The sequence below is a fragment of the Pan paniscus genome, chromosome 1 (genome assembly GCF_029289425.2).
Source record: "Pan paniscus chromosome 1, NHGRI_mPanPan1-v2.0_pri, whole genome shotgun sequence".
In the NCBI taxonomy this organism is placed as follows: Eukaryota; Metazoa; Chordata; class Mammalia; order Primates; family Hominidae; genus Pan; species Pan paniscus.
Window position 1 is genome coordinate 202,161,371 of NC_073249.2, and position 25,517 is coordinate 202,186,887.

A 25,517-nucleotide genomic window follows, 5' to 3' on the forward strand; every position below is an offset into this window, starting at 1 on the left:
ATAATTAACAAATTAGTATATGATTTTTGTTAAACTTGAACCATTTAGACATTTCTCAATTGGAAAACAATCCTAAAATCAAAATATGTGAGGCCAAGCACAATGGCTCATGCCTGTAATGGGAGGCCAAAGTGGGAGGATAACTTGAGTCCAGGAGTTCAAGACCATCTTAGGCAACACAGTGAGACCTCATCTCCACAAAAAATTAATTTAAAAAAAATTAGCTGGGCATGGTGGCACTGCAAGTCCCAGCTACTCAGGGGGCTAAAGGAGGAGGATCACTTGAGCCCAGGAGGTCAAGGTGGCAGTGACCTGTGATGACACCACTGCACTCCATCCTGGGCAACAGTGAAACTCTGTCTTAAAAAAAAAAAAAAAGACATTCAAGTCAGGTTCCTTAACAAGTTTATAAATAAACCCTCTAAAGTGCTTTATAAAATACTAATTAACCAGGCCCCCAAAATGCAACGAGGTGAGGTAATGGAAATTTTAGTTGCCTTTCAAATTTTACCAAGAGAACTGAAAGCAACCAAAGTCATCTAATGAACCATCTAGGCTCACTAGTTGTTAGTATGTTTTAGAAATATCCTTAAATATTCTCAGAATTTTTTTTTCAGGGTGACTGAAAACAGAACATAAGAAATTCTGTTAGGAAAGCATTCAAGTTTCAAATAAATAGAGAAAAATAACATAAACAAAGTTATTGATTCAGGTTCTGAAATCCCAAAGACGTTAGTACAAATCACAGTACTGCTACTTACTGGCCCTGCAACCATACCCAAACAATGATCTCTCTAATTCTCATGTGTTAAACAGTATTGATAGCACCTATTTCAAAGTTTATATGAGGATTAAATTAGCTAACACATGCAAATGGCTGGCACACTGTGCCTGGCCCATAGTAAGCACCCAATGCTATCTATTACCTCATGACCATTATTCTGGCTTTAGTAGGGAAACAAAAACTTACTGATCATTTTTTATATATCTGTTTATTCTGTATAGTGATAAATTAAGTAGCTTCAGAAAACTTATAACATTATTATAAAATGAAGATTTTAAAGTCACTTCATGATTCTTACATTATGTTTTTTTGTTTGTTTTCTTTTGTTTTGAGACAGGGTCTCACTCTGCCACCCAGGCTGGAGTGGAGTGGTGCAATCACAGTGGCTCACTACAGCCTCAATCTCCTGCTTCAGCCCCACTAGTAGCTGAGACCACAGGCATGTGCCACCATGCCCCGCTATTTTTAATTATCATTAAATAAATGATAGAGATTATATCTACCAGTTACAGACATGCTAAAGTTTTCTTTTTTTTTTTTTTTTTTTTTTTTGGTGAGGCAGAGCCTCACTCTGTCACCCAGGCTGGAGTGCAGTGGCACAATCTTGGCTCACTGCAACCTCCACCTCCTGGGTTCAAGTGATTCTTCTGCCTTAGCCTCCCGAGTAGCTGGGACTACAGGCACATGCCACCATGCCTCCTAATTTTTGTATTATGAGTAGAGATGGGGTTTCACCATCTTGGCCAGGCTGGTCTCGAACTCCTGACTGACTGCCTCAGCCTCCCAAAGCACAGGGATTACAGGCGTGAGCCACCGCACCCGGCCGACATGTTAATGTTTTAAGCTTTATTATCTCATTGTGGTATAAGATGAAAAAGTCTAAAAACAATAATCTTAGAGTCTAGAAAAATTAGAAGACTTCATTTTTACTCCTTAAAAATTACTAAATATAAAACCTGTAGATCTACACTATCTCAACTTCTTCCAGACAAATTAAATAAAAAGAGCTTAATCTCTTCTTCTCTTTAAGAGAAATGTAGACGTGTTAAAAATATAAGCACGTCTACATTTCCTTTAAAGAAAGCATTAGATAAAGGCTAGTTAATATATGACCTGTTCAGTTGTAAAGGTGAATACCACAAAAATCAAGAAATAGTGAAATTTGGTAGCACAGGAAGCCAAAATCCATAATTCAAAAGTACTTTTACCCAGCACTTTGGGATGCCACCGCAAGGGGATTACTTGAGTTCAGGAATTTGGGACCAGCCTGGGCAACATGGCAAGATCCCCATATCTTAAAAAAATGAAAATTTTGGCTGGGCGTGGTGGCTCATACCTGTAATCCCAACACTTTGGGAGGCCAAGGAGGGCGGATCACCTCATGTCAGGAGTCCGAGATCAGCCTGACCAACATGGAGAAATCCCGTCTCTACTAAAAATACAAAAATTAGCCAAGCGTGGTGGCAAGCGCCTGTAATCCCAGCTACTCGGGAGGCTGAGGCAGAACTGCTTGAACCTGGGAGGCAGAGGTTGTAGTTAGCCGAGATCATGCCACTGCACTCCAGCCTGGGCGACAGAGCGGAACTCCATGCCAAAAAAAAAAAAATATATATATATATATATATATATATACATAATTTTAATTAAAAAATTTTAATTGAGTATTTGTACAGAACCAATAAGATCCTATGTCATAGATTATTCCTCTTTAATTTTGCGCTTTCACATTAAAAAAAAAGAGAGAGAGGAAAAAAAGAAAAACATTCTCACTACTAATGGACTCTCAATCTTTAGCTACAAGTCCAGCAAGAGCTGCTGAGGCCGATGGACTAAGATGGCAGAGTCCAATCTGACTGTCCTTTAGTTACCTAGTAAGTGTCAACAGGATCAGGGTTCACTGAAGTTAATTCAAGAGCAAACTCAAGCTTAACCTTGAACTTTTTTTGTACTAACCCTGCTCTTTTGATAAAGAATGAAAAGTTCCCACCTGGTGGTAGTGGCAGTCTGGCAGATGCTTCTAATCCTGAAGGTTGAAACCACATATGGTATATTGAATATATAAACTAACCATAAGCCAAGCCAACATGGTCTTAATTCTGCATTCCTAAAGGCAAAATAGTAAGCAAACAAGGCTTACTATGAGTTAGACTCTAAGGGCTTTTCTTATATTAACTCTTATAATCTTTACAAAAGCCCAAGATTACCCCAGTGGGGACACCAAGGCAACTAGTGAAGGGTAGAACTAGGATTCAAACACAGGCCACATGGCTCAGGAGTCCACACTCTTAGCCACTACATCAAGCTTGTCCAACCTGAGGTCCGTGGGCCACATGTGGCCCAGGACCGCTTTGAATGAAGCCCAACACAAATCCATAAACTTTCTTAAAACATTATAAGGTTTTTTTGCTTTTTTGCTTTTTTTTTTTTTTTTTTTTTTTAGCTCATCAGCTATTGTTAGTGTATTTTTTGTGTGGCCCAAGATAATTCTTCTTCCAGCGTGGCCCAGGGAAGCCAAAAGATTGGACACTGCATACTCTAACAGCATAATACTAAAGATCCAGTCTTCCATAATGATGACTCAATTGCCTACTTGAAATATTAATTCGAATGGTCTTCAATTCCAAAAGAAACTATTTCAGCACCTAGACGGAAATACTGGCTAGGTGTGGTGGCTCACACCTATAATCCCAGCACTTCAGGAGGGCAAGGTGGGAGGATCACTTCACGCCAGGAGTTCAAGACTAGCCTGGCCAACATAGCGAAACTCTGTCTCTACTAAAAATACAAAAAAATTAGCCAGTTGCAGTGGCACATGTCTGTAGTCCCAGCTACTAGGGAAGCTGAGGCACAAGAATCACTTGAGCCCAGGAGACGGAGGTTGCAGTGAGCTGAGATTGTGCCACTGCACTCCAGCCTGGGTGACAGAGTGAGACCCCGTCTCAAAAAAAAAAAAAAAAAAAAAACCGTCTGGGCAACATAGCAAGACCTGATATCTAAAAAAAAGAAAAAAGGTGCAGTGGCTCATGCCTATATTCCTAGCACTTTGGGAGGCCAAGATAGGTGGATCATTTGAGGTCAGGATTTCAAAATCAGCCTCGCCAACATGGTGAAACCCTGTCTCTATTCAAAATATAGGCCGGGCGTGGTGGCTCACACCTGTAATCCCAGCACTTTGGGAGGCCAAGGTGGGTGGAACAGGAGGTCAAGAGATTGAGACCATCCTGGCCAACATGGTGTAACCCTGTCTCCACTAAAAATACAAAAATTAGCTGGGCGTGGTGGCGCACCTATAGTCCCAACTACTCAGGAAGCTGAGTCAGGAGAATAGCTTGAACTCGGGAGGCGGAGGCTGCTGCAGTGAGCTGAGATCATGCCACTGCACTCCATCCTGGCAACAGAGCGAGACTCCAGCTCAAAAGAAAAAAAACTAAAATTAAAATTTAAACAAATTTTAAAAATTAGCTGGGCGTGATGGTGGGCGCCTGTAATCCCAGCTAGTTGGGAGGCTGAGGCAGGAGAATTGCTTGAACCCAGAAGGTGGAGGTTGCAGTAAGCCAAGATGGCGTCACTGCTCTCCAGCCTAGGTCACAGAGTGAGACTCCGTCTCAAAAAAAAAAAAAAAAAGAAAGAAAGAAAGAAGAAAAAGAAGGAAAGAAAAATACAAATGATACTTCAAGTAAACAATCATCCCTGGCTCTGATTTTGGGATCTATGATCTCAAATATTTCAAAAGATATAAAGAACTTTTTACATGCAATACGGAGGCAACGGTATAATCTAACACAGGGGTTCCTGCTGAGTCATCAGGACAATAGCTGCTCTCAACACTCCTAATCTTAATGGCTATCAAGCCACATGCTCAGGGTCAAAACACAGTTGCAGACTCTCCCTTAAAACTTTTTTACTTTGCAAGGAAAAACAAGTAAATCTGTTTATTTCAATCTAAAATATGAACTGAGCCCAGTCATTTGCATCACCCTCTCGACCTATTTCTCTGGCTTCTTGTTAGGCATTTGCTTTTTCCCAATCGTGTGATCTTTTAGTTCTTCTTTTCCTCCCAACCTCCTCTGAAATTAAGCCTGTGCACGGAAAAAAATAAAAGCTTCTATATATTCCTTCAGCAAACATTTTATTGAGTAACAATCAAATGAGTTAATATTTCATAGATGTAGTCAATACAGTGCCTGGCACATAGAAAGCACTCCATAAATGTATATATTATTTCAATTAAATATGAAATGCTTTTCCATATATACTTCTATCTCATGCATTTAAGAAATCCAACAGAAAACAAAGTCAATGGGAACAGTATCTATTCTAAATATAGGAAAACCAGATCTTCCTAGAAGTGAAAAGGCCTCCCAGGCAGTGAGTTACAATAACTCTAGTGGAAAATATTATCCCATCTAAGATAATTGTGTATAGTACGCCTTCCTTATAGCTCATTCATTACTGACACCTGAGGGTACATTTTCTTGCTTCCCAGAGCTTAGAGCAGTTCCTAGTAGGCACTTAGTAAAGACATGTTTAATGAAAGATTTTTTAAATTTGTAGTCTCTGTACTTACCAAAAAACCAACAACAACAACAACAACAAACGCAGTGAGAGAGAGTTAAAACACAAAGTAAATAAATAAAACACAAAGTAAAAAAGGAATTTAGGGCTTTAGTGGTGAATCTCAAATTTGCTTGAAAGATTATTTTTAATAAAAGACAAAAGAATCAATTTTGGCAGGAATCCAGATGCCCTTCTGTGAAATGCCAGAAGATACCAGAGTATGAATTTTTTTTTTTTTCCCTTGAGATAGGGTCTTGCTCTGTCGCCCAGGGTGGAGTACAGTAGCACTATCTTGGCTCACTGCAAACTTCGCCTCCTGGGCTCAAGCAATCCTCCCACCTCAGCCTCCCAAGTAGCTGGGACCATAGGCGTGTGCCTCAATACACAGCTAATTTTTGCATTTTTTGTGGAGACAGGGTTTCACATGTTGTCCAGGCTGGTCACGCAATCCACCTGCCTCGCCTCCCAGTGCTGGGATTATAAGTGTGAGCCTCGGCCGGACGTGGTGGCTCACACCTGTAATCCCAGCACTTCGGGAGGCCAAGGCAGGTGGATCACCTGAGGTTGGGAGTTCGAGACCACCCTGACCAACATGGAGAAACCCCGTCTCTACTAAAAATACAAAATTAGCCGGGTGTGGTGGCACATGCCTGTAATCCCAGCTACTCGAGAGGCTGAGGCAGGAGAATCGCTTGAACCCGGGAGGCGGAGGTTGCGGTGAGCCAGAGATTGTGCCATTGCACTCCAGCCTGGGCAACAACTACCGACCAAACAGTGCTGCTAAGCAGATGATCCTTTTCCAAAGCACAGCACTTATAAAGAATATTTTTAGCCAACTATAATTTACTAGCAGTAGGTTAAGGTCTATCAACTATACTTAAGTGCATTTACTCATTCAATAAGACTTACTGAATGCCTATTATGAGGCAGACAATCTACTAAATATCGTGGTGGATGCAAAGATGAGTAAGACAAGGAATCTACTCTCCTGGGGCTTACTTTATTATAGCAAAGATAAGACATACATGCAAAACTATCAACAAAATAGATAACCGAAGAGTCATATAAGAGGCATGAAATATGAATCTTGAAGGATTAACAAAGGCAGACACATTTAAATGGAGATTTACAGGATTATGGAGTTTAAACTAACGGGAATGGAAGAGATGGGAAAGGTTGCTTCAGGGAAACAAGATAGCTCATATGGAAACAAAGAAGAGTTCAATTTAGCTGGACTGTAAGACCCAGGAGAAGTAGGAGATAAATTTGTCCAATTAATTGGAGCTAGACTATGAAGGTCATAGACTTGAATGCCAGACTATAGATTTGAACTTAATTCTTTTTTTTTTTTTGGAGACGGAGTCTCACTCTGTCGTGGAGTGCAGTGGCATGATTTCGATTCACTGCAACCTCCACCTCCCAGGTTCAGGTGATTCTCCTGCCTCAGCCTCCCAAGTAGCTGGGACTACAAGCATGCGCCACAACGCCCGGCTAATTTTTGTATTTTTAGTACAGACGGGGTTTCTCCATATTAGTCAGGCTGGTCTTGAACTCCCGACTTCAGATGATCTGCCCACCACAGCCTCCCAAAGTGCTAGGATTACAGGAGTGAGCCAGCATGCCCAGCCAATTCTTTCTTTAGTAGAGACCAACAAAATGGTTTTTGCACTTGCAGAGTGTGGGGGTCAGGAAAAGGAAGAACCTGTCTTAGCTGGTTCTTCAAAAAAACATAGTGTTGGACAGTCTGGCCTATACAAAGATGAAGAACAAAATTTCTTCCTCACAGAGTTTACTTGGCCTCAAGTAAAGAAGTAGGAGGGAAGGTTGTATGAAAATTCATACGAAGAAGCAATACATACCACTGAGGGGGACCTAGTGGAATAGGTGGCCATTTGGGAGATTCCTTGAAGGACATCCATTAAACCATGTCTCTGTTTAATTTTCCACTTCTTTCTCTAATAAATCAGCATTCAACCCAGCTCTTACAGCTCATACTTTTTAAAGCCTTCCCTTCATATGTATCCCCCTTTACAGCTATCAACCTGTGTCTTCTACATAGCCAAGTTTCTTGTTAGAGTTGGCTTTACACACTGACTCCAGTCTCTTACTTCCTATTTCATTCTTCTACCCGCTGTATTATGACTTCCCACCACCACTACTCCACCAAAGCTGTTACTACTAAGGTTGCCAGTAACTTCCAGGGTGTTAAATCCAACAAACACTCAGCTTGATACAACTGGTCACTCCCCCTCCTTACAAACCTCTCCTAGCTTCTTCCTACCTCACTCTAGTAGTTTTCCTCTCACCACTCACTACTGTTCTCCCACAGTTCCTCTTTGTTCTCCTTGTCTAGCTTCTCCTCCATTACCCAACCCCTAAGTGTTTAGAGTTCCTCAGAACTTGCTTCTAGGCATTTTCCTCACTCTTTACTCATCCACACAATGATCTCATACACTTGTTTTTTTCTTTAGAGAGAGTCTCACTCCGTCATCAGGCAGTGCAGTGGCATGATCATATCTCACCGTAGCCTCTAACTCCTGGGTTCAAGTGAACCTTCCTGCCTCAGCCTCCTGAAGTAGCTAGGACTATAGGCATGTGACATCATGCCCAGCTGATTTTTTATTTTTATTTTTGCAGGGATGGGGTCTTGCTATGTTGCCCAGACTGGTCAAAAACTGCTGGCCTCAAGCAAATCTTCCACCTCAGCCTTCCATAGTGCTGGGATTATAGGTGTGAGCTACCACATCCAGCCTCATACACTTTAAATACCAAATATTATATGTGTGTGTATGTCATATATACATATATGTATGTCATCAAGTCCCAAATGTCTCTACCCTGCCTAGACTTCTTTCTGAACAGATCTGTATGTCCAACTTTCTACCAACATCTCCACTTGAAATCTCAGCCATCTTATACTCAACAAGTCAAAACTTGAACTCTGTCTGCTCCTCCTCCCTCTCCATGAACGGCAACTCTTGACCAGTGGCTCTAATTACAAACCCAAGTCATTTCTCACACTTTTCTCTCTCACATACCTCCTTAACATCCTCCTATTGACACCACTTCCAAAATCTACCTCAAATCCATTCTCTTCTCTCCATCACCTCCCTAATCCAAGCCACCATCACCTTTCTTGATGGCAATGGCCTCCAAATAGTTGTCCTTATTGCCACTCTTGCCTCCCTTAAATTCATTTTCCACAGAGCCAGGCTACTCATATTAAGATGCAACTCTAATCCTGAAGCTCCCTCACTTAAACCCATCTGAGAACTGCCATTTCTACTAAGGACAAAATTCACATGACATACAAGGCCCTCCATGATGTGGCCCCTGTCAATCCCTCACTCTACTGCTCACTTTTGTTCTCTGTTTTCCAGTCACACCCTTAACTGATTATTTCCAGCCTTTACACATGCTGATTCCTTCAACCTAGAACGCTTTTCCCCTCATTCTAATTACTACTCATCCTACATGTCATTTTCTCAGAAAAGCTCTCACTGAGCCTCCATCTAAATTGGGTTTCCTGTCATTCTTTCTCAAGTTGCCCTGTTCTTTTCTTTGATATAATAACCTACTGTCCTTATTTATATGTTTCTTTAACATATGCCTCTCCAAGTAGACGATAGGTTCTATGAGGTATTAATAAATTTGAATTTAACATGTCAAAAAACTAAACTCCTGATCTCCTCCCCATTAGAACTAGCCCTTCCCACGGCCTTTTCCACCTCAGTTAATGACAACTCCATCATTCTGGCTGTTCAGAACAAAAATCTCAGAATCATCTTTAACTCCTCTTTCTCTCACATTCCACATCCAGTCCCTCAGGAAATTCTGTTGTCTCTATCTTAGAATATATCCAGAATCCAGCAACTTCCCACCTTATTCCAAGCCACCATTATCTCATGCCTGGATTACTGGAAAAGTCACCTCTAATTAGTCTCCCTGCTTCTGACCTTGCCTTCCTAACTGTCATTCTCCACAGGGATAATGGAATGCCCCGTTAAACTGAAAATAGCACCCCCTATCATTGTCAATACTCCTTAACCTACTTCAAAAAATTTCCTTAACCTACTTCATTTTCTTCACAGCATTTAATCACCAGCATTTATCGTTTGCCTCCCTCAACTGAATATGACTGCCATAATGACGAGAACTTTGTTCACTAGGTGTATCCAAGCACCTACAACAGTGTCTCAATAGTTGTTAAATAAATGAATGAAAAAAGAACAGATATTATTCTGGCAAGCAGAAATTGGGGGTAGGGAGAGGGTGGAAAAGCCAAAAGTGTATCAAGTGAAGGAAATATCAGCAAAAGTCTTCCATGAAGGCAGAGAAGTGCAGAGCATGTTTAAGACCAATCTAGATAGAATATGAGGCATATCTGCAGCTGCGGTGGGGGTTAAGAGTGGAAATACAAGTTAGATCAATGCCAGATCAAAGACTTTGTATCTAATTCAATAAACAACTAGGGAAAGCAGGATCTATTTTTCTTTTCTTTTTCTTTTTTTTTTTTTTTTTTGAGATGGAGTCCCCCTCTGTCACTGAAGTGCAGTGGTGCAATCTAGGCTCACTGCAACCTCCGCCTCCCAGGTTCAAGCGATTCTCCTGCCTCAGCCTCCCAAGTAGCTGAAATTACAGGCACCCGCCACCACGCCTGACTAATTTTTTGTAGTCTTAGTAGAGACGGGGTTTCCCCATGTTGGCCAGGCTGTCTCAAACTCCTGACCTCAACTGATCCACCTGCCTCAGCCTCCCAAAGTGCTGGGATTACAGGCATGAGCCACCGCATCTGGCCCCTATTTAAAATTTGAGGCAAGAAGTATCCATTTTATTTTAGATAGATCAAAATTAGCAGATATAACATGCAACTAATTATTGAGGGAAAAGATAAAAGTTTGTTTTGGTTTGGTTTTTTTTGAGACACGGTCTCACTCTGTGGCCCAGGCTGGAGGGCAGTGACACGATTATGGATTACTACTCACTGTGGCCTCAACCTCCCAAGGTTCAGGTGATCCTCCTGCCTCAGCCCCCAAGCAACTGGGAATACAGGCACGTGCCACCACACCCAGATTTTTGTGTTTTTGCAAAACACAAAACGATGGGGTTTCCCCACGTTGCAGAGGCTGGTCTTGAACTCCTGGACTCAAGCGATCCACCCACCTTGGCCTCTCAAAATGCTGGGAGTACAGGCGTGAGTCACCATGCCTGGTCAAAAGTTTCTTTAAACAACTGATAATAAGCAGTGTAATAGAGTCAGTAATACTAGCAACCCTTAAACTGTTAGAATACAACACAAACATTTAACTCATCTCTAAATCAATTATCTCATTTAATTTCCCACTTAAATCATTTCTTAAGCTTCTATTTCAGCTAGAATAAAAAAGTGCATGAGACAAAAAAAAAAAAGTCACGTATTGTATAGGAAAAAGATGGTGCTAAGAACCTACCACCAACAACCATGGCTCATTTACTCACCATCTGACTGTCTACTTGGTTATAATAGAGCTCCTTGAACACAAGGGGCTCATTCTTACTCCTTTACCTCTCCAGCACTTAGTGCATGGAAAGTATTCAATTGATGTTTGCTTCTATTATGATCCCCTATACTGTGCTCAACTGTTCCTAGGCAAAGACTGGTTTCTTATTATACTTGAACTATAAAATGGACGTATCTTACCTATTACATAGATATTGAAGGAAGAAATTAATACTGAAAAATAACTTTCATTTTTAGAATAGATTTCTCCTAAAGAGCACAAGAGGAGGATCTACCTTCAAACCATTTAATCAATATCCATTCTAGGTGATGGCACATTTCATGTCATACTTTCATGACCTGCTTTCTTCCACCAAAGATCAAATGTTCTAAAGAAGATATAGGCAAAATCTGAGTTTCTTTTATAAAACCTAAATAAATTTTCTTTAAAGCAACTCACTTAATTCAACACACGTTACATATCAGATCAGCGCTCATTCTTCACTCATTCAAGTCTTCTGTCATGAACAGCATTAAAATATTATATATAAATTATCAATAATTCATGCAAGCAAAAATAAAAATAAAAATAAATAAATAATAATTCATGCAAACTTATAAAAAAAAAAGACTAAGGGCCGGGCATGATGGCTCATGCCTGTAATCCCAGAACTTTTGGAAGGCCAAGGCGGGCAGATCACCAGAGGTCAGGAGTTCGAGATCAGCCTGGCGAACAACGGCGAAACCCTGTCTCTACTAAAAATACAAAAATAAGCCAGGCATGGTGGTACGTGTCTCTAGTCCCAGCCAGTCGGGAGGCTGAGGCAAGAGAATCACTTGAACCAGGAGGTGGAGGTTGCAGTGAGCCGAGATCGCACCAGTGCACCCCAGCCTGGGCGACAGAGTGAGACTCTGCCTCAAAAAAAAAAAATTATCTGGGTGTGGTGGCAGGCGCCTATAATCCCAGCTACTTGGGAGGCTGAGGTAGGAGAATCGCTCAAACCCAGGAGGCAGAGGTTGCAGTGAGCTGAGATTGAACCACTGCATCCAGCCAGGGAGAAAGAACGAGGAAAAAAAAAAAAAAAGACTAGGACATACAATAGCAACAACTATCTCTGGTCAAGGGGTTATAAGTAATTTTTATTTTATTTATGCTTTTCTATTGTTTTCTAAGTTGTCTAGAGTAAATACATACAGCTTTTATAACTGGAAAAAAGACACTTTTTTAAAAAGAGCATAATACACACAATGAATATACTAGAAAGCAGAAGGAAATGACATTACCTTTTCAAACTTAGGACCAATATTTAAACTAAAACAGAGAAAGGCTAAATAGGGCTGGGCACGGTGGCTCACACCTGTAATCACAGCACTTTGAGAGGCTGAGGTGGGAGAATTGCTTGAGCCCTGGAGTTTGAGACCAGCCTGGGCAACACTGAGAAACCCCATCTCTACAAAAAGCAGCCAAGCATGGTGGCATGCGCCTGTGGTCCCAGCTACTTGGAAGGCTGAGGTGAGAGGATCACTTGAGCCCAGGAGGTTGGGGTTGCAGTGAGCCGTGATTGCACCAGCGCACTCCAGCCTGGGCCACAGAGGAAGACTGTGTCTCAAAAAAAAAGAAAGAAAAGAAAAAAGAAGGGAAGAAAAAGAAAAAATTTCATTTCAGTCTTGGGTGTGTGTTATGGTCAAGGCTTAAATTTAATTTCTTAAGTGTAATCACCTTCTTGTTTTTCCTAATTAGTCTGTTTTCACAGCTACCACTTTTTCTGTTTTCCTAGGTAGCACAATAATCTAGTTTGGTTCACCTTTAGTTTTTTTGTAGAGACAGGGTCTCACTATGTTGCTCAGGCTGGTCTCGAACTCCTGGGCTCAAATGATCCTCCTGCCCCAGCCTCCCAAAGTGCTGGGGTTACAGGCATGTGCCACCACGCCTGGTCCATCTTTAGTTTTTAATGAATATTCACTCTTGTAATCCACCACCTGTTCTCTACTTCCAAAATAAAGTAACTGGTTGTTAGCAGAAGAAAACATGCAGAGAATTCACAAATCCTTAAAAGTTCTTAAGGCCACGTGCAGTGGCTCATGCCTGTAATCCCAACACTTTGCGAGGTCAAGGCAGGCAGACCACCTAAGGTCAAGAGTTCAAGATCAGCCTACCCAACATGGTGAAACCCCGTCTCTACTAAAAAGACAAAAACTAGGCCAGGCGTGGTGGCTCACGTCTGTAATCCCAGCACTTTGGGAGGCCGAGGCAGGCGGATCACCTGAGGTCTAGAGGTACAGACCAGCCTGACCAACATGGAGAAACCCCATCTCTACTAAAAATACAAAATTAGCTGGGTGTGGTGGTGCATGCCTGTAATCTCAGCTACTTGGGAGGCTGAGGCAGGAGAATTGCTTGAACCTAGGAGGCGGAGGTTGCGGTGAGCAGAGATCGTGCCATTGCACTCCAGCCTGGGCAACAAGAGTGAAACTCCGTCTCAAAAAAAAAAAATTAAAAAAAAAACTAGTCAGGCATGGTGGTGGGTGTCTGTAATCCCAGCTACTCAGGAGGCTGAGGCAGGAGAATCGCTTGAACCCGGGAGGCGGAGGTTGCAGTGAGCCAAGATCACGCCACTGCACTCCAGCCTAGGCGACAGAGTGAGACTCCATTTCAAAAAAAAAAAAGTTCTTAATTACCTCAGCTTTCATCTGATTGTTTGGTTTTGTATTCTCCAACATTTGTTCAGATTCTCTTTTTTCTTCTCCCACATACACAAATAAATAGCTATGCTGCACAGTGGTAAAATTCAATACTTAAGTTATTACAGGTGATTGACTAACTATATTATAATGAGAACTAAATCTTTTCATGAGTTATTCACATGTAAGTTGGAAGTAATAATTTTGTTACCAAAAAAAGAGAAAGAAAACCTGTCATACTCCTAGTTTATTTCAGCTTCAAGAAACAGCTTGTATTTCAACTTCAAGAAAAGCAAAGAAACCTATGAAAGGATGCTTAAAGGTACAAAATATATGCATGTTGAACTCAGGTCCGTTCCTGGCCCTGGTTCTAATAGTTACTTTTTCAAAACATTAATGTTAGCAGGGCGCGGTGGCTCACGCCTGTAATCCCAGCACTTTGGGAGGCCGAGGCGGGCGGATCACGAGGTCAGGAGATCAAGACCATCCTAGCTAACACGGTGAAACCCCGTCTCTACTAGAAATAGAAAAAATTAGCCAGGCGTGGTGGCGGGCGCCTGTAGTCCCAGCTACTCGGGAGGCTGAGGCAGGAGAATGGCGTGAACCCGGGAGGCGGAGCTTGCAGTGAGCAGAGATCGCGTCACTGCACTCCAGCCTGGGCGACAGAGCAAGACTCCGTCTCAAAAAAAAAAAAAAAAAAAATCAAAAAATTAGGTAGGCATGGTGGCACGTGCCTGTAGTCCCAGCTACTCAGGAGGCTGAGGCAGGAGAATCGCTTGAAACCAGGAGGCGGAGGTTGCAGTGAGCCAAGATCGCACCACTGCACTCCAGCCTGGGCAACAAGAGCAAAACTCCATCTCAAAAAAAAAGTTAAAATTTAAGATACTCCTAGTCTACATTTGATACAATTTTCAAATACAGTCTTATTTATCTGCACTAAGTTGTCACTTTCATAAATTAGACTAACATATTATCCTGGTTTTATTATTTTTTTTAATTGTTTTTTGGTTTTATTTTAAATAAAGGAAAAAACAGAAACCATATAAGGCTAATTATATGGATAGCTCTTTTCTTTTTTTTTTTAAGAGATAGGATCTCCGTCGGTCACCCAGGCCAGAGTGCAGTGGCACAATCATAGCTCATTGCAGCCTTGAACTTCTAGGCTCAAGTGATCCTCCGGCCTCAGCCTGCCAAAGCTAGGTCTAGAGGCACTCACCACCACCACCAGACCAGACTAATTTTTTTTTTTTTTTTTTTTTTTTTTTTGAGACAGAGTCTCACTGTTGCCCAGGCTGGAGTGCAGTGGTGTGATCTTAGCTCACTGCAACCTCCGCCTCCCGGGTTCAAGAGATTCTCCTGCCTCAGCCTCCTGAGTAGCTGGGATTACAGGCGTGCACCATCATGCCTAGCTAATTTTTGTATTTTTAGTAGAGATGGGGCCAGGAGTGGTAGCTCACGCCTGTAATCCCAGTACTTTGGGAGGCCGAGGCGGGCAGATCATGAGGTCAGGAGTTCAAGAGAAGCCTGACCAACATGGTGAAACCCCATCTCTACTAAAAATACAAAAATTTAGTTTTTATAGAGATGAGGTCTCACTATTTTGCCCAGCCTATAATTTTTTTTTTTTTTTTTTTTGAGACGGAGTCTTACTCTGTCGCCCAGGCTGGAGTGCAGTAACACAATCTCAGCTCACTGCAACCTCCGCCTCCCAGGTTAAAGCAATTCTCCTGCCTCAGCCTCCCGAGTAGCTGGGATTACAGGCGCCCACCACCACGCCCAGCTGATTTTTGTATTTTTAGTAGAGACAGGGATTCACCATGTTGGCCAGGCTGGCCTTGAACTCCTGACCTCAGGCGATCCACCCACCTCGGTCTCCCAAAGTGCTGGGATTACAGGTGTGAGCCACGGCAGCGGGCCTATCATTGTTATTTCTTATTTCTTATACCAATATCTGGAACTGACCACTGAGAGATAAGAGGCAAGTCTCGAAATAGACAATATAATTAAAAGCCACGAGAAAATTCACTAGCTGATGCCCTAAATTACATTTACATGTCTTAAATCATCCTTGGACAATAGGTAACCATGATCTAATGTCATTTTCCTTCAGAAAGTCCCTTTCCATTCTCTATGCATGCATCTAAAACGGGCAAACCCATCCTAGCTTACTCCTCTACTTGACCAAAATCTTAACTCATGCCTTAATCACACTTCCCATCCTGCCTAACACATTTTCCTTTTATGGACTCACAATTCCCTACTCAGGGGACATCAGAACACGGAGGCTCCACAGCTCTAACGAAACAGGAAGCGGGAAAGGATGGCTCACCATCCTTACTTACTGGCTTCTAGGCACCTCTGCAGGCATCTTCCCAAACCAACTGTGACTTTTCCTGACAGCCAGGTTCTTCTCCCAATTGCCTCTTTCCTATCATTATTCATACTCTGTTAAGCTTTTCGTGTGCTCAGTCTCCTAGGCTCAAAGCCTCCTGCCTCTTCCCCATTCTAGGCTCCTTTCTCACAGGTTTTTACATTAAACCAAAATCATCAAATTTGGCCTTTGCCAAAAGTAGCATTGTTAGGTCTTCAGGAACAGCTCAGGCAAAAAGTTAAAATAATAGGTTTTCATTAACTTCATACTTTACATTCATTTCTGTCTCCTGAATTTCCCCCCCGGAAACCTCAAATGAATGGCAAATCAATTAGATTCAAGGTAATATTGTCTGAATATTGAGTTAGCTTTTGTTAATTACCAGAACAGTTTTCAGCATCATTTCCTATAGAAAATTTATTTCATTTTTTTCTGTTAGAAAAAACAAAGATGGGGGGAAGTTTGAAGCCTGTCCTTGAAACAATATAAAGAATTCCCACTTTAAACTGTCAAAACAGTCCATCTGTACAATCCATTTGCACCTTCCCAAGTGCCACTGAAAAGTTATTAAACAGACAGCAATCCAAAAACACAGGAAAGTGTGGGGAGAATGAAAAAAGTTAGGAAAATGTATACATTAACAAAAACCCAAGTTAGGTTTTAAAAGTCTCATCCTCAACTTTTAAATAACTTGTCTCCCTGGCACTATAGATCTGAATCACTCCTGGTTCCTTCTTAGGTATCAATCTCCCAATTGTTTCCTGCATAAGGAGTTTCCACATGATGTCAAAACTCACATTCCCATTCTTGGCTATTCCGAACCCACCTATTCACCTCCTTTTTCAAGGTCAAGTTTAAGCCTCCTTCCATCTTTCCCCATGTCTCCTAGCCCTACTTAATGTGAGCCCCACTTGACTCTTTAAGCATGGACCATCTTGTATTGTTTTCTTTCCAATAAAATTTGTAAACCTAAAGAAATTAACTGTTTAATAATTTCTTATATCTTCCATAGTACTTAACTCAGTATTAGCACTTAGTTCACGCCGGTACATTCTTTAAGTCATAGTTAGAAGAGATCTTTGTGATCATCTAGCCCAAGCCCTTCTTTTATACCTTGCTTATATGAAGTATTCTTGACTCTAAGAATTCCACTATTTACTTGTTTTAGAACAGTGGTTCTTAGCCTTGGTTTAGGAATTTCCAGAAAAAAAGCCTCACATTAGAATTTTTTACTGTAATTTCAAGGATTTACAGAACTCCCTGATCCTACTAATAGAGCCCACATTTAAAAATAATATACTATTAGGCTGGGCGCGGTGGCTCACGCCTGTAATCCCAGCACTTCGGGAGGCCAAGGCGGGCAGATCACGAGGTCAGGAGATCGAGACCATCCTGACAAACACGGTGAAACCCCATCTCTACTAAAAATACAAAAATTAGCTGAGCATGGTGGCACGCGCCTGTAGTCCCAGCTACTCCAGAGGCTGAGGCAGAAGAATCGCTTGAACCCGGGAAGCAGAGGTTGCAGTGAGCCAAGATTGCGCCACTGCATTCCAGTCTGGCGACAGAGCGAGACTCCGTCTCAAAAAATAATAATAATAATAAACTATTATTGATGACAAAAGCAGGTGTTTACTATGTGTCAAGCACTCTTCCTAAAGCTTTATATAGGATGGTATACGGTTAGACCACACTTGCCAGCCTCTCTTGCAGATGAAGCTATGTGATTAAGTTCTCTCCAGTAGAATGTGACCGGAAGTAACAGGTAGAACTTCTGAGCTGGGGCCCTTAAGATGTGCTTCCTCCATATTTTCCACCCCCCACTGGCAACAGACAGTACTTGTCACCCACCAACTTTGACAATTCTGAAGAGGACAATGCTCTGGGAGTTAGTGGACAAATAAGCTAGAAAGAGCCCGGGTCCCTTAATGACTCTGAGGAGGAAAGCCACCCTAACATCTAAGACATTCTCCTGGACTGAGGGGTGAGAAATAAACTTCCATCATATTTGAACCACTGTTTGTGGGGGGATAACTTATTACAGCAACTTAAACTACCCTAACTAATATGCACAGATTAACAGTTTTAATCCCCTCAGTAACCACATAAAATTGTTATTATTATTATCCTGATATTAGAAGTTAGGAAACTGAAGCACTGAGAGCTTAAAAACTTGCCTGACATACTAGAAGCCAGATTCAAGTCAAGCAGTGTGGCTCCAGAGTCCATGCACATTAGGAACCTCTGCCAAATATCTCAAAAGAAACAGACTCCTATGTGTTATGCCACTCTGCACCAGATTAACTTTTTACAAACACCACCCCAATCCCAGCAGCTTGGTGACTACTTGCTGACAGTGATCATCCCAGTTCACAGTGGCACAAGAAGTTTAAATTGCAGCCCATAAAACTGAACTCCGCAAAGGAATTACTTTCTGTTTTTTGATTTGATTGTTTTTGAGACAGAGTCTTGCTCTTGTCCCTCAGGCTGGAGTGCAATGGCACAATCTCGGCTCACTGCAATCTCCGCTTCCCGGGTTCAAGTGATTCTCCTGCCTCAGACTCCCGAGTAGCCGGGATTACAGGCGCCCGCCACCACGACCGGCTAATTTTTGTATTTTTAGTAGAGACGGGGTTTTGCCATGTTGGCCAAGCTGGATGGAGAAACCCCATCTCTATTACTCTCATTTGTGGTTCAAGAGTTAATATTTAGTTTTACCCAAACAAAAATCTTGGTTCCCCAAATTCTGGACATAGCCAAGAAGAAACACTAGTAAATATATAAAAGACTGGCACGGTGGCTCACGCCTGTAATCCCAGCACTTTGGGAGGCCGAGGCGGGTGGATCACTAGGTCAGGAGTTCAAGACCAGCCTGGCCAACATAGTGAAACCCCGTCTCTACTAAAAATACAAATTAGCTCCTCATCTCTACTAAAAATACAAAAAATTAGCTGGCCATGGTGGCGGGTGCCTGTAACCCCAGCTACTCGGGAGTCTGCGGCATGAGAATCGCTTGAACTCGGGAGACAGAGGTTGCAGTGAGCCAAGATCGTGCCACTGCACTCCAGCCCGGGTAACAGTGCAAGACTCCATCTCAAAAAAAAAGACTGGAAGTATTAAATGGAGAAAAAAAGAGGTGAGTACATAAAATTACACTGGGTTTGGAGACTGGAGGCTAGAGAAATCAGGATGAAGAACCATGCTTTGATGCTCCAACCATCGGGATCTCAGTAAGTGGTTTCTAATTCCAAAGCATGGTAGAGACATACATTGACAACAAAATGCTCAACAACAGAATTCTCTGAAAGAAGGGCACAATCTCATTTCAAACATTTGGCATCCTCTTAAGTTGCAGGCACTCTGAACCATATGCACACCCTATCCTCAAGGAATTTACTGTCTATCTAGTAGGGGAGATCTGCCTATAAATATATATTCATACAAAATTATACACAACTAGCATTTATTTGCTTACTGTGTACTAGACATTGTTCTAAGATTGTTGCATACTACATATATTAATTTATCCCATAGGACTGTTCTACTAATATCCCAACTGTGCAGATGTGGCACAGACAGGTTTAAGTGATGTATCCTGGGATACACAATTAGTAACTGGACATATTGGATTAGAAACTCAGGCAGTAGGCCAGGCTCGGTGGCTCACGCCTGTAATCCCAGCACTTTTGGAGGCCAAGGCAGGCTGATCACCTGAGGTCAGGAGTTCGAGACAAGCCTGACCAACATGGAGAAACCCTGTCTCTACTAAAAATACAAAATTAGCCAGGTGTGGTGGTGCACGCCTGTAGTCCCAGCCACTCGGGAGGCTGAGGGGTAACAAGAGCAAAACTCCGTCTTAAAAAAAAAAAAAAAAGAAAGAAAGAAAGAAACCCAGATTACAAGGGACCTTATGCCCTTGCTAAAAGGTCTCAAATATACCGTATCTGTTGGTGGTTCCCAGCTGGAAATATATACACCTACCAGGCTCCTCTGAGTGGGGTAGAGAGCATCTCCACTGTTGAGGATGATTGCCATTACAAGCCTTTGTTGTTTTCCTCCCGAGACAGGGTCTTGCTCTGTCACCCAGATTGGAGTGCAGGTACATGATCATAAGCTCACTGCAGCCTCGAACTCCTGGGCTCAAACAATCCTCCCACCCGCAGCCTCTAGGGCTAGGGCTACAGGCGTGGGCCACCAGGCCCAGCTTAGTTACTTACTTATTTATTTAGAGATAGGGTCTCACCCAAGCTGGAGTGCAGTGGCACGATCACGGCTCACAGCAACCTCTGCCTCCCAGGCTAAAGGAATCCTCCCACCTCAGCTGGGACCACAGGCATGTATCACCACACCCAGCTAATTTTTTATATTTTTTGTAGAGATGGAGTTTTGCTACGTTGCCCAGGCTGGTCTCGAACTCCTAGGCTCAAGAGATCCGCCTGCCTCAGCCTCCCAAAGTACTGGGATTACAGGCATGAGCCACTGTGCCTGGCAATTTTTTAAATAGTTTTTGTAGAGACAGGGTCTCGCCATGTTGCCCAGGCTGGTCTAGAACTCCTGCGCTCAAAAGATTCATCCTCCTTGGCCTCCTACAGTGCTAGGATTACAGGCGTGAGCCACTACAGCCCAGCTGCCTTTTTTACTTTTGAGAGGGCATCCTATCTATCCTCCAGATGATGAGGGTAAAACAAAACAAAAACAAACCAAAAAAACCATCCTGCTGTTATATAGATGACAGGGAGTTAATGGGCTCACAGGCAGACAACTCCAAAAACTACTCACAAGGAAGGAAATGCAGTTGTGAATTCAGTCATACTATTTGAGAAGGTGCTCATCTCTCTCTCTCTCTTAAATGTGAAGCTCAGTGCTAGCTAGACAGGTAGGCTCAAAGCCCCATTACATCTCTTGGCCTTTCCCCTAGCGCCACCACCAAATTTCTAATTTCTATACATGCTATGTGCTTCAACTGTAAATAGTTTTCTTTTACAAACTCAGATACCTCTTGGCAGGTTAACACTGTTCAACATACCACTCTGGACAACCACAGCCTCTGCACCCTCTCTACTTTCTTTTTTTTTTTTTTAATTTTTATTTTTTGAGATGCAGTCTCGCTCTGTCGCCCAGGCTGGGGTGCAGTGGCACTATCTCGGCTCACTGCAACCACCGCCTCCCAGGTTCAAGCAATTCTCCTGCCTCAGTCCCCCGAGTAGCTGGGATTACAGCCATGCACCACTATGCGTGGCTAATTTTTGTATTTTTAGTAGAAATGTGGTTTCGCCATGTTGCCCAGGCTGGTCTCAACCTCAAGTGATCCAACCGCCTCCGCCTCCCAAAAGGCTGGGATTACAGGAGTGTGCCGCCACACCTGGTCCACTGCTTTCAAAATAACTATATTTACAAGGGTATTTCCCCCATTTGCATTTCCCACACATAGGTTTTGAGAAGAGATCAAGAATGCCCTTTACCACATTTTACCTGTCCTTTTTTCCCCTTTCAAACAAACCGGTCTAGGGGCCAAGCACAGAGGCTCAAGCCTGTAATCCCAGCACTTTGGGAGGCCAAGGCAGGCAGATCACTTAAGGTCAGGAGTTTGAGACCAGCCTGGCCAACATGGTAAAACCCAGTCTCTTCTAAAATACAAAAATCAGCCAGGCGTAGTGGTGCATGTGCTCCTCAGAAGGCAAAGGCAGAAGAATCACTTGAACCTGGGAGGCAGAGGGTGCAGTGAGCCGAGATCACGCCACTGCACTCCAGCAGCCAGGGTGACAGAGCGAAACACCATCTCAAAAAAAAAAAAAAAAAAACTGATCTGTATCAGTGCAAAGTTTGCCTATGTTGAATCACTGGGTAGCAGAAAACATTTCTTATTTCACAAATGAGACAAACAAGGCTTAAAGAGTGAAAACAAACTACCTAGGGTAACCCAACCAAGGAGTAAAGAACTGTGACTTGAACACTGATTCTCTGCCACCAAGCCCAATGAGAAAGGCTTACAACTAGTGGTAGGAAGGATGATTTTCAGTGGTTCTCAACACAAATATGAAAAACAGAAAGGGGATGCAAGTGACTCAAGTTTGGAAAACTGCACCACGCCCCTCTGCTATTTTAACTGAAAGATGAAATTAATAGTAAGCAGGGCGTTAAGCACTGATCTCTTCCTAATTCAGATACTCAATTTTTGTCTTCTTTGATTAGCTCCTCCAATAGAATAATAGAATGCTGAATAGAGCCATAGCTGATAATAGCTTTATCTTTTTTTTTTTTTTTTTTTTTTGAGACGAAGTCTCACTCTGTCGCCCAGGCTGGAGTGCAGTGACTTGATCTTGGCTCACTCCAACCTTCGCCTCCCTGGTTCAAGCGATTCTCATGCCTCAGCCTCCCGAATAGCTGGGCCCACCACCATGCCTGGCTAATTTTTCTATTTTTAGTAGAGACAGGGTTTCACCATGTTGGCCAGGATGGTCTCGATCTCCTGACCTCGTGATCTGCTCGCCTCAGCCTCCCAAAGTGCTGGGATTACAGGCGTGAGCCACCGCGCCCGGCCTCCTTCCTTTCTTGTATTTCAGGTTCCTTCCTACATTCTACGCATCTCAAAGTACTATATCTGCCACTCAAAGTAACCGAAACGCTTTGATATTTTGGGGGTTCTATACCTGTCTGCTGTTTCAGTTCCCTGGACCAAAAAAAAAAAAAAAAAATCGAAAATTGACAATTGAAAGAAAATCCTAGGGCAAACACTGTTCCAGTCATTACTGAAGACTGCAGAGGTAAATGCAGATTATTTCTTTTCTCCATCTCTTTTGTTTGAGACAGGGTCTTGCTCTGTCGCCCAGGCTGGAATGCAGTGGTGCGACGTGGCTCACTGCAGCCTCGACCTCCCGGGCTCAAGCGGTTCTCCCACCGCAGCCTCCAGAGTAGTACAGGCGCGTAACATCGCTCCCAGCTAATTTTTGAATTTTTTTGTAGAGACAGGGTTTCGCCATCTTGTTCAGGCTGGACTCGAACTTTTGAACTCAAGTAATCCTCCCACCTCGGCCTCCGAAAGTGCTGCGATTACAGGCATGAGCCACCGCGCCCAGCCCTTCTCTATCTCTTAAACACATCCTGAAATGTCCTTTCTTTAAAGTAAAAACTCGGGGGAAAAAAAGAACCCAATAGTTCTAGATGACCATTTACTTTCCGGTATGTTGCCTAGCTCTGAATGAGCCTGGCTTTTTAAGTGGCTGGAAGAAGCTCAAAGTGTTTTTTTTTAAGTTTTGAGGGAAGGAGCTGGATCCAGATGTTTATAACTTCGACTCTCTCCTTTGCTAAAATAAAAAGTATTAAAGAGAAAAGCAAAGGAAGAGGGGTAGTATGTGTAAGCAAATAAATTCCACGACATGAAAGCTGAAGACACAAGGGAAAACCAACCCTTTAAAGCCCAAGCAAGTTAAGAATTCTCTCCCTCAATTTCTTTAAAAACAAAAGGGCACACACAATCCTTCCCGAAGCAGCAACGCCGGGGGGAGAAGCCAAAATGTTGCATCATACAGAACACTCCGCGCTTGAGAAACGAGAAAGCCAGTAAATGCCCAAGACAGAAAAACACAAGTTGGGAATCTCGGTCTTTTCCGAAGGTCCAAGAGCACCTGCTCTTTGGTAAATTTGTTTAAGATTGCATCGAAAATTAAAGTTTCCGTTTCAGACCAGTGGGGAGCAAATGCTTTTTCAAAAACGCGTTCAAACAAGTTCGTTTGAAAGCTCATCGGGCGGCCGGCCGCAGTTCGGGCTCCGGGCGGCGGAGCGGAGCGGAGCGCTGGGGAGCGGGTGGGGCCGGGCCCCGGCGCCCGGGCGGGGGGTGGTGACAGGACCCGCGCGCGCCCGGCGCTGGGGCCCCGGGGCAGGCAAGTCCCGCCCGTGGGCTCTTCCCGACCCACCCGGGCGCGGGACGCTGGTCTGGCGTCCGCCGATGCCTACGCGCTGGAGACGGTGGCCGCCGCCCGGGTCCCCAACCCGGACCCCTCGACGGGCCCTCGGAGGCGGGAAGGCGCGGGCGGCCCCCAGACAATGGGCCGGGGGCGCGGGAGCCCGCAGCGGGACGGGTGCTGGCGCCGAGCGGGGGCGCCTCAGGAGAGCCCCGGGACGCCGCTCCCCGCAGCCGGGAGGGAGCCGGGGGATCTGCCGGGCGGGACCGCGAGGCGAGCGCTCACCTTGACGAAGAGCTCGATGAGGGGCTCTTTGTCCTCCTCCTTCAGCCCATTCAGCGGCATCGACAACGCCATGGCCGGCTCGGCTGCGCTCCGCGAACGGCGAGGGCTGCTGCTGCTGCTGCTGCTGCTTCTGCTCCGGCTGCCGGTTCCCGCCGTGCTGCTCGCTGGACTGTCCGGCGTCGAGCTGGCCACGGCTTCAGCTCCTCAGCACCGCCCCACGCCCCCCGCGCCACTCTGAGCCAGCCGCAGCCCGAGCCGCTTCAAACGGCTGGGAGGGGCGCCGGGGGCGGGGCCTCGGGCTGTAGGCAGGGCCAAGGCGCGGCGCCTCGGGACTCTCCGGGGAAAATAAGGCGGCAGGAGCACGGGGGCGTGGCCTCGAGCGGGGAAGGCGGAGGGACCGCTCCGGAGCCGAAGAAAGGACCTCTGCGGCGCCCCACAGCTGGTAGGGGGCGTGGCTTTGGTGGGCGGTACAAAGCTCAGGCTCTGGCGGGCGGGACCCGGGTACGCCTCTCTAGGGGACTGGCGCGGGGGGGAAAGGGGGGGAGGAATTCCCCAGGGGCCCGAGCCTGACACTGCCTCCCGCCGCAGCGCCTGCGCGTCCTCCGCAGCTGCTGCTGTTGCTGTGCCAGGTGACCTCATGCCTCGGCCGGCCTGGGGAAGCTAGGAGGCACCTCCTACCCACTCCCCCGCTGCAGCACCCCAGGACTCATCGCCCTTTCCCGCAGCGGCCACCTCCCCAAGTCCCTCTATTACGCGGAGTTGCCTTTTCCAAGACAACTTACTGGAAAGTTTTCATCGCCTGGGGAACACCTTTTTCTTCTGCCTCTGACTTCGTTTTTCCCTTTGACGCTCCTGATCGTTTCGATCTTGGCAGCCAGCATATTCACAAATATATATATATATATATTATATATATATGTATATATATATTTTTTTTGAGACGGAGTCTGGCTCTATCGCCTAGGCTGGAGTGCAGTGGCGCGATCTCGGCTCACTGCAAACTCTGCCCCGGGTTCACGCCATTCTCCTGCCTCAGCCTCCCGAGTAGCTGGGACTACAGGCACCCGCCACCGCGCCCGGCTAATTTTTTGTATTTTTAGTAGAGACGGGGTTTCACCGTGTTAGTCAGGATGATCTCGATCTCCTGACCTCGTGATCCGCCCGCCTCGGCCTCCCAAAGTGCTGGGATTACAGGCGTGAGCCACCGCGCCGGGCGCATATTCACAAATATTTATGAAACCTTACTGTGTTTCAGGCTCTGAGCTAGCCCTTGGAGAGTAACAACTCCCAAAGCTCAAGATCTTGAACTGCAATCTCAGTGCCTGCAGGCCACTAAGGACTTCCAAGTCGTTGTCCATCTTGTTCCCCACTGCCCACACCCATTTCTTCCCCCCGGCTCACCTGTCAAATTTGAGTGTGCATCAGAATCACCTAGGTGCTACACGCAGCCCCGCTTTT

The 25,517-nt window shown here is 44.3% G+C and overlaps 1 protein-coding gene across 1 annotated transcript in view; it reads right to left on the reverse strand.

The window, feature by feature from the left end:
• Positions 1 to 24,765, reverse strand: part of CLIC4 (chloride intracellular channel 4) — a 95,559-nt gene extending 70,794 nt beyond the window's left edge. The window contains exon 1 of the mRNA XM_034958399.3: positions 24,060 to 24,765. Coding sequence (XP_034814290.1) covers positions 24,060 to 24,131 — 72 coding nt within the window. The 5' untranslated portion in view covers positions 24,132 to 24,765. The remainder of the gene's footprint in view (positions 1 to 24,059) is intronic.
• Positions 24,766 to 25,517: the final 752 nt, after the last annotated feature.